This window comes from Brassica napus, chromosome C2, assembly GCF_020379485.1.
Source record: "Brassica napus cultivar Da-Ae chromosome C2, Da-Ae, whole genome shotgun sequence".
NCBI classification, from domain to species: Eukaryota; Viridiplantae; Streptophyta; class Magnoliopsida; order Brassicales; family Brassicaceae; genus Brassica; species Brassica napus.
Genome location: NC_063445.1, coordinates 10,667,698 through 10,677,408, shown reverse-complemented (window position 1 = coordinate 10,677,408; position 9,711 = coordinate 10,667,698). Strand labels below are relative to the sequence as shown.

The 9,711-nt window shown below is 39.9% G+C and overlaps 2 protein-coding genes across 2 annotated transcripts; one reads left to right on the top strand and one right to left on the bottom strand.

The window, feature by feature from the left end:
• The first annotated feature begins 1,630 nt into the window (after nucleotides 1–1,630).
• LOC106380936 (chlorophyll a-b binding protein 3, chloroplastic) lies at nucleotides 1,631–2,779 on the top strand. The gene is made up of 3 exons (XM_013820784.3): nucleotides 1,631–1,891; nucleotides 1,990–2,151; nucleotides 2,223–2,779. The coding sequence occupies exons 1-3, from the start codon at nucleotides 1,766–1,768 to the stop codon at nucleotides 2,730–2,732; spliced, it is 798 nt and encodes a 265-aa protein (XP_013676238.2). The 5' UTR covers nucleotides 1,631–1,765; the 3' UTR covers nucleotides 2,733–2,779.
• LOC106380935 (myosin-2-like) lies at nucleotides 2,603–9,226 on the bottom strand. The gene is made up of 23 exons (XM_048747183.1): nucleotides 8,953–9,226; nucleotides 8,099–8,714; nucleotides 7,652–7,753; nucleotides 7,428–7,571; nucleotides 7,196–7,346; nucleotides 7,080–7,107; nucleotides 6,837–7,005; nucleotides 6,704–6,767; nucleotides 6,578–6,591; nucleotides 6,407–6,491; nucleotides 6,215–6,318; nucleotides 6,005–6,143; nucleotides 5,803–5,921; nucleotides 5,556–5,708; nucleotides 5,384–5,473; nucleotides 5,233–5,310; nucleotides 4,954–5,112; nucleotides 4,672–4,857; nucleotides 4,252–4,593; nucleotides 3,933–4,176; nucleotides 3,735–3,850; nucleotides 3,451–3,651; nucleotides 2,603–3,369 (listed from the first exon to the last, which is right to left on the bottom strand). Exons 2-23 carry the CDS (start codon nucleotides 8,540–8,542, stop codon nucleotides 2,908–2,910), a joined length of 3,594 nt encoding a protein of 1,197 aa, XP_048603140.1. The 5' UTR covers nucleotides 8,543–8,714; nucleotides 8,953–9,226; the 3' UTR covers nucleotides 2,603–2,907.
• Between the last annotated feature and the right edge of the window lie 485 nt (nucleotides 9,227–9,711).

The window sequence follows — 9,711 nt, the reverse complement described above, 5'->3', positions numbered from 1 at the left end:
TCTTCATGTGCCCTTTCTTATGACAGAAATAGCACTCCATATTTGCAAATCTATTAGACTTGCTCCTGCTCCTGTTCTTGTCTCTCTTGGGATCTCTACTTGTACTTCTCCCCCTTGACTCAGTAACAAAGACATCTGAACGCGAACTGCTAGCATTCGACTGCCTTCTTGCTTCCTCATTAAGAACACTGTTCTTCACTGAATCCATCGAAATAACACCTTCCGACGCGGAGTTACAAAGAGACATCCTGAAAACCTCCCAAGAGTCCGGTAAAGTACCGAGAAGCCACAGACCGTGAATCTCATCATCAAACTTGATGCCCATATCAGACAACTTGTTGAGCAATCCCTGAAACGCATTCAAGTGATCTGTCATCGGAGTCCCCTCCTGATACCTCAGCTCAATCAACTTCTTGATCATGTACATCTTGTTGTTTCCGGTCTTCCTAGCATATAACTGCTCCAGCTTCTTCCACAAAGAACGAGCATCCGTCTCAGTCTCAATATGATGCAACACATTATCATCTACCCACTGCCTTATCAACCCACACACTTGGCGATGCTGCAGCTTCCACTCTTCATCCGTCTTCTTCTCAGGTTTCTGCTCCTCGAAGACTGGAACATGGAATTCTTTAACAAAGAGCAAATCCTCCATCTTGCCCTTCCATAGATGATAGTTAGCACCATTCAAGCTTATCATCCTGCTCATATTTTCCATCTTTCACACAAGCAAATAACAACCCAAAGTTATCAAAACCAAAGCTCTAAAACCAGAAGCTCTGATACCACTCTGTTGGGGAAAGTCACACGGCGCAGCGGAAATACTAATGGTCGTGTTCCCCTGACCTTGTGCGAACCTGTGAGGAAAATACTTCGACGATGGCAAGATATCAAAGTTGCGATAACTAAATGAGACACACAATTTTTACGTGGAAAACCTCCTCGATGTGAGAAGGAAAAACCACGGGACCGTAGTCCACTCAAAAAATCCACTATATAAATGGTATGAGTACAACCACGTCCTCCCTGTTCAACAGCCTGAACAGAACAGAGAGTCTAGCTACAAAGAGCTATCTCCAACACAAACAACAACAACAAGAAAGCAACACAAAGCTTCAAAACCGGCAGCAACCAAACGACCTCAGCTCACAAAGATTCCGGCTTCCAGAAACTAATCCAACCGTACAAATCCAAGATAAACAAGTCGACAATACCTCTGCCAAATTTCAGCTCAATAAGAGAAGATCTCACCGTTGGATTTACCAAACACCCAAGACTGCTCTGCTGAAGAACTATGGCGACCAGCTTTAAGAAAACCCAGACAACAGAAGATCCAACCGTTGAAATCCAAATCCCTTCGGTGAACCTCTAACCCACTGACTGAAGAAGCTTCCCACAAAATATCAGCCCGATCAGGATCCGTTTGACCCTCCAAATCCAGTCTTGAAATCACCTTACGAGTTTTCTCCTTCTCTCTCTTCTTTCTCTCTTTTGTCTCTCTCTCTAAACTCTATTATTGTGAGTCTACAGTGCAAAGGGTCATGAGAATTATTATTATGTCTCATGCCCACTTGGTTCTCTCCATCTAGGAGGGACCCAACACATCTCACTCCTAACTATATCCCCTCTCAGATTCTCTTTCTTCTCTTCTCATCCACAAAACACTTACATAAAAGTCAACCTCCCTTAGATCAACACTTCACCAAATAGCAAAGAATAATAACAAAATCACAGAGAAACAAACCGCTCAATCCAAGAGAGAATAATGGCTTCAACATTCACGAGCTCGAGCAATGTTCTGTGCCCAACAACATTCCTTGGCCAGACTAGAAGCTCCAGCTTTAACCCTCTTCGTGATGTTGTCTCTCTCGGCTCTCCCAAATACACTATGGTCTGTCTATTCCTTTATGTTCTAAACGTCTCATATTTAAAGGTTTCATCTTACTTCTTGGATTCGTGTCTAATGTTTATTTAATTTGGCATGTGCAGGGAAATGATATTTGGTATGGACCAGACAGAGTGAAGTACTTAGGACCCTTTTCAGTCCAAACTCCGTCTTACCTCACCGGAGAGTTTCCCGGAGACTATGGTTGGGACACTGCCGGTTTATCCGCAGACCCTGAAGCCTTTGCCAAAAACAGAGCTCTTGAGGTTAGTCTCTAACTCTCACTCACTCGAAACAAAAACAAGTGTAAACACACATCACTAATGACCATTCACAGGTGATCCATGGGAGATGGGCAATGTTGGGAGCATTTGGTTGCATAACCCCTGAAGTTCTTCAGAAATGGGTCCGTGTGGACTTCAAAGAGCCGGTCTGGTTCAAAGCCGGTTCACAAATCTTCTCGGAAGGCGGTTTGGACTACTTAGGAAACCCAAACCTAGTACACGCTCAGAGCATTTTAGCGGTACTTGGCTTCCAAGTAATCCTAATGGGATTAGTTGAAGGCTTCCGCATCAACGGTCTTGATGGTGTTGGCGGAGGCAATGACTTGTACCCGGGTGGGCAATACTTTGACCCGCTGGGACTTGCAGATGATCCCGTTACTTTTGCTGAGCTCAAGGTGAAAGAAATCAAGAATGGAAGGTTGGCTATGTTCTCAATGTTCGGCTTCTTTGTTCAGGCTATTGTAACCGGGAAAGGTCCTTTGGAGAATCTCCTTGACCATCTTGATAATCCTGTTGCTAACAACGCATGGGCTTTTGCAACAAAGTTTGTACCTGGAGCTTGATTTGATGTGATCCTTTGAAATGATATAAACATAATCTTTCTTGCGTCTCTCAAGTTACAAAACTCTATTTGCTTCTATGCACATAAAAAGAACAAAAGACATTTCTCTCTCTCAGTTGAATCTACAAATGCTCCCAATCTAACTAATACAACAAACCTAAGCGAGTGCTTTATCCTCATTTGCCCCACCATTTCCGGTGACGGCGTTTATCACTATGGAGTCTTGCTTTAGTCTCTCTTAATCTAGCTTTGTAATCCTTCTTCCATGTCTCAAATCTTAGCTTCAGTCTCCTAAATTCATCTTCTGGATGTTGCTGTTGCTGCCCAGTTGCCTCCGGTTCAACTTTCACCTCCACAATGGCTCTAGCATCTTCATCAAAATTGAGTCTCCTTTGATCAAACTCTCTTGCGAGATGATTAACAGCGTTCAAACTTCCGTTGAGCTCTCTGCTTCTGAGTTCAGGAGTGTTTCCGTTTGTGAAGTTTGTAGTGGGAGTTCTTAACCCTGGAGTGGCAGTAGTAGACGTTGTGTCCTCTGATTCATAACCGAAAGGTGATGTCGATGTGTCTTGTCTCCCTCCTGCTTGGCCTGTAACGTTCTCTGTGGCTAGACTCTTTCGAGCAGCCGCCAGACTCATCTGAGGAAAGCCAAAATAATCCGAAGTTGGAACATTTCATAATCTTTGTGTCAAGAATCAGTTCAAGTATGAGGAACTAACCTGCAACGATGACATTTGCTTTTGCCATGTTTCCTCCATTGACTTCATCTTTATTTCATACTCTGACCATTTCTCCTCAAACTGTTTCAACTGCTCTCTCAACGCTGCGTTTTCTTCTTCCTTCTGCACGAAAGCTGTTTCAGATTCCAATACCCGCTTCTGGAGATCAGACATAGCTGATGGTTGAACTTGGAACTCCTCCTACATCACAAAGGAGAAAGAGAGTTATAGTGTAATAATGTTTCTTTCAGAAAGTAGACAATCTTTCTTTTGATAGTAAGTACCTTGTCTTCTGATATCCTCAGACCAGCTCTCTTCTTTGATAATGTCGTCACATTGAGTAATTCTTTCTGTCTTTGCATGCTGTTGAATCGTTTTCGAGCTAACCATCCTCTAACAGCTGCAAAGAGAGGAAAAATGAATGATAGAGCCTTAAAATCCCTATTACCAAATTTGAGAACCAAAATCTTCCGCAGTCTTACCAGACTGCAAGTGTATGACTGCAGTCAACTCTCCTGTGCTTGCTTCAGTAACAGAATCTGCATGGAGCTTTGCTTCAATATCAAACATCCTTCGGCCAATCTCACCTCGTACATATGACTGAAGTACCGATGCTCCGTTTCTCACACTTTGAAAGTATTCACGAGACAAGTGACCACGGAAACGCTTTTGTAATCCCACTATCCCTTGAAGAACTTCCTTTCTCCTATCTTCAAAGATACCAATCTATAATAAAAAATTGAAGATAAGGTCGGGATTCAGGAAACAGCTTCTACATCTCTGCGTAAAGAGTTTACTTACTTGCCCAGTCCTTAGGTACAGTTTTGTATAACCAACTTGATACATTTCAGGATGAACATCATACTGTTTCAGAACAGCGATTGATACGCTCAGAGGATCCTGAGAGACCTTTTTGTCTGCCAATAAGAAACCATATCTTCCTGCAAACTCTTGATGTGTCAAACGAGTAGGATATCCAGATCTTGATATTCTAACAACCTCCAACACGCCGCAACATCTAAGCTGTTGTAGGACGAGGTCCTCTTCATAAACCCTGGGAAGCTGCTTCGAGTTCGGCTTTATGCATCTGATGAAGTGCGGGGTTGTGTTCTCTAACGTGTTCATCAACTTGAATAGTTGACCCTGTAAGAGAGACAACAATGTTGAGTAGAGGAAGATTGCAACTGAAAACAAAACTTGCATAATTCAAGCATCTTTTACCTTAAACTTTGTCCCAACTGTTTGATTTGTTGAGTCAGATAACATAAGTGGCTTTTGAGATTTGTTACGCATTTTAGTAGAAAACAGTTTCAGCAACTGACAGTCGCATGATGCTAATAGATGGATAAGATCAGCAGGCAGCGGATCCCTGTTCTTTTCCAAAAACCCATTTGTATCATACAGAACCTGTAAACAAATTAAAAAAAGCTGTCTGTAATCAGATCCATATAAAACATATTCAATATGCAGAGTCTTGTTTTTAAACTAAAGTCATCAACTGACCTCTCCGGCATAATGATTAACTCTGAAGGCTCGACCTCTCTCTCCTTTGAAGCAAGAGTTGGTCTTCAAGTGTTGCTTGAGCTTGTTGGCAAAGGTCAAATCCGTTGCTTTGGGAAAGTTTGACTCCTCGTCTAGTAGAGACAACAAACCAATGGGTTTCTGCACAAGCAAACATTAGCAAGAGATCAATTTCAAAACATGCAGAAATGTCTTTATAGTGTAGAGCAAAGCAATATATATATATCTAGCTCTTTCCTTGGCAGGCCATTAATTAATTACCTTTTCAATGAGATCTAAGCACTCTTGATTATCTTCAAAGTCGACCTTGGTCCAATCAATTCCATCCTCTTCATATTCCTGAACAGAGAAGATGATAATGAATAGAACAGTAAAGCATAAATCATATCATTTAGACCAAAAGAAAACTTACCTCTTGTTCAAGTTTAAACAAATGACGGTTGAAGTGTTGTTGCAACCTTTCATTTGCATAGTTTATACAGAATTGTTCGAAGCTATTATTCTGAAACAAAGGAGAGAAACACATCATCATCTCAATGTTTCAAAAAATAATAGAGTGAGCATATGTTGGTACTACTACTAACCTTAAATGACTCAAACCCATATATATCAAGGATGCTTATAGATCTCCCAGTACGCGATTTACCGTCTTCCAGTGCAATGTTTATTTGCTCCACAAGCCACTCAAAAAGGCTTTCATAAATAAACTTTGCTATTCCATCCCTCATGTCGGTTGCCTGCAGTTAAAACGGCATAGAAACTCATACATCATCTTATGATCAATACTATATGAAAATAAATATCAAGACTGATGACACCATTAAACGTTACCTGGCGCAATGTAAGTTTTTTGGCAATACAATCCGCACCAGCTTGAAGTTTACGGGTAGACAAAACTACCATAAGCTCTTCTGAGTTGCAGCCCATTAACATAGCGGCATTGGTGACAGCTGTAAGAAATTAGCAGACAAGTGATAAGCGAGCATCACCAAGTTACAGTTTTTTGATGAATTAAGACAGTAGATGATTCTACCTTCATCTGCTACCACCTCCACATGATTTTCATTGTCTGTAACTCGGAAAGATACGTTCCCTAGCCGCAACACCGCCGCAAGCAGTGCAAATACACGCTCTTGGTGCTCTTTAGGGATCTGAACAATGTCAAAAGCTTCCTACAAAAGTAGAGAAATGACTAAGAAAAAGAATGGCATCTTAATCATGGAAAAAGAAACAGAAAGATTACCAGTAGTTTGCGAAATTTCTGAGCATCATCAACACCGTCTATAGTCAAGCAATCACTCTGGTTCAGGTAGGTATACTCACTTGCTGTTTTAAGCTTCAATCTCTCTACAAATGAAACCATTTAAAATGATAGTTAAACCAAAGACAAACTAAGTAATATTACGTCTTGGAGATTCCAGTTTTGTAATGTTACCTTTCAGAATTGGGGAAGCACCTGCACACAACTCATAAAATATATGGTAGGATCTTTCGCCATTGAACAGCTGAGCCACTCTCGACTGGTCAAAGGATACATAACCATTAGTGACCAGTGGCTAAGTAGTGAAAGTCAAATGAAAAAGATTCTCAATGAAAACAAAGTTACCTTCTCTAACAAAACTATACGCAAGTAGTTACCAAAGACATGGAGAAGAAGACAAAAGAAACAAGTGAGCTCCAAATCCAAACAATATGACAAAAACAATGGTATGGATGCTCAGACTATACTCACAAGTTTCAAGTTTGGCTCCACATATCTTTCCCATTGCACTAAAATGAATCTCTATGAGTTTACCCTGCGCCAGTTAAGATACACTGTTTAGAGTGGGAGTGAAGCTGATGGCTTGACGGAGTAAGGAACTTACAAATCTGCTAGAGTTAGCATTTCTTGATGTTTTAGCATTCCCAAAGGCTTCGAGTATGGAAGTTGTCTTAAGGATCTCATACTCTACTCCACAGCTACCTCCACCAAGAGCTGCCAAATACTGCATTGCATACTTGGCCGTCTCAGTTTTCCCAGCTCCACTTTCTCCACTGCACAACAATAAATAATAAATCAATTAACCAATACAAAACCATTCAGAATTATAACGTGTAAAGACTCTTACCTTATAATTATAGACTGGTTCTTCTCTTCTGCATGTACAATGGTTCAAAATGTAAGTGCCAGATACTCACTGGAAGACAAATTAGGATGTAAAATACAATGAATGCGTTTCCTCACCTCTCATCATCTCGTCATAAGCTGCATCCGCCACAGCATAAACATGAGGAGCATCCACATCCTTCTTCTGATAAGCTGAGATGATATCATTTCCGCAAATTTGGACATTCTTGAACGGATTGACCGCAATCAATACCGGCCCTGCCTTACTCTGCAAAAAGTATGAGAAACGCTAAAGTCAGGTAAGAACTAAAAGTGAGAAACTGATCAAAAGAGTATGCAGTAAACTCACATAAATCACGTCTTGAGAGTATCTGACACGAAGGTTATAAAGAACGGATGGTTCATTTAAATAGCTGAGCTGTATAAGGTCTTCAACACCTTCCAAGATATCTGGGTTTGCTGGAAAAAGCTCTTCAGTAGACACTTTCACAACCTTTGATAGCAACAAAAAAAATCAAAAGATCTCAATTGTCAACCCTGCAATATCATATGGAAAATGGAAAAAAAACTTACATCTGCAGTGGACAGCATAACAAGCGATGTGTCTGCGGAAGTAGACTGTATCTTCCCCAGTTGCCACTCCCCATTTGCAACCCGACACCAAACTCGAAGTTTCTGGAATACAATACAAACACAGTAACCACAAGTTCCCAAAAAAACAAAGTTCTATATCTCAATTTTACATAGGTGGAAAAAAACTAAACACAAGTAAGATACCTCTAAGCAAGCTATCCACCAAGCCAAAACGTATTCAATCCATTAAGCCTATTCATATCTTACCAAGAGAAATACTTTTCTTATCACAAAAATTTCAAAATCTCACTGGTCAATTCACCAGTAAAAGACTCATTCCTGATCTCTCATCCTAACTATAATTCAACCTCTGAGATGATCATTCAACCTCACAAGAATTTTTTTAAAAAAGTTAGCAAGAGACAATAGCATCATCAATCAATTTACCTTGTTGATGAAATAGTCAACATTATTGTTCCACTCAGGTCTCTGTTCCTCCACCGGACCAACCTTAGCAGCACTAACAACCTTCACACCTTCCTCCTCAACTACATACGGAGACTCTGAGCCATAACCAGTCCTCATCTTCTTGCTCCCAAAACTCTTCCTCTTAACTCCTAAATCCTTCTCTTTCCTCTTCCCTTCCTCTTTAATCTCCGGCTCAGTCTCTTCCTTCCCGTTCTGATTCTGATCTTCCATGACACTGCTAACATTAAACTTCGCCGGAAGCGACCTGCGAGCCGAGGGAAGACGAGCTCTCGAATTAGGCCGAGAAGGAAGCGCAGGAGGCACATCTCTAGGCCGATCACACTCATCCTTCTGCCGGAGAGACTCAAGCATCTCCTCGAGAGAGCTTTTCGCTAACGTGTTCGGCGACGCCGATAACATCATTCCCCTTTTAATTCAAATCAAACCCAACAATGTATCACCGGAACTGGACAAACCCAACACCTCAAAATCAGAACTTTTGGATCCTTTCGAGCTTCATCATAAACCCTAATTTCTCAAATCCATCATGCATACTTCCTCGAAACAGGAGAGAGAGCTTCTCGGGAATAAGAACCTGTATTAAAACAAAACAACAAAATTACAGAAATTTAGAGAAGAATCTCTCAACATTTGTAAACGCAATCTCCATTTCTGGTAAGAGATTTGGAAAAGAAAAATAATTAAGTTGACAAAAACAAGAAAAACATCGATTCTGTCCAAACGAGAAATCAACAAACAAAAAACTGATCTTTGGACAAACGAAGAAGACAGAAACAAGAAACAGAAAGAGAAAGAGAGAGAGCGAAACTTACGAGGTCAATGGAGACAACAAGACAGCGATACTCTCTCTCTCTGGTTTAGTTTGTTAACGGAACGAATTGTTTTCCTGAGAATAATTTTAAACCCTAAGATTCACTCCTTCTTCTTCTGCGAAATTGATCCAAAAGATGACACTTTTTGCTTCTTTTGTTGAGATAAAAAAAAAAAAGAGTAATGAACAAATCGCTCTGCTCTTCTTCCTCTCTTTCTCTTCGACCAACAAACAAATATTCAAAAAATTTGTCTTTTTTTTTTCCCTTTGCTCAGACAAATAAATGGTCCGAATTCGAATTATATTAATAAGAAAATAAATAAAATATAATTTCGTAAAAAACATTGGTCGTAAAAAATAAAAATAACGTTGCTATCATACAACGGTCGCTTGAATGTACCCCTGTGTTTTCAGAAAATTACAGTTAAGGTACTGGATCTTTAACTTTAATCATATCAATCCTTCTGGTAATTAACCCCAACTGTCATCAAATGATGACATGATTAACTAGGAAGTGAATACCCATTTCAATTTATCTTTTCTTCTTTGGCATCCTTCAAATTTATATTTAAAAGTGATCAGATTATCCACTTGATTACTTTAATTATGAATCATTTATCGATCTTTTTGGTTTTGTTATAACTAAAGCTTGATTAGATAAATATAAAAAAAATGGCGAGTGAATATTATATGTGATCATATTAGGTATAAATAAACTAAAAAGTCCTGATATTTATTAATTGGGTTTTATATAAAAATG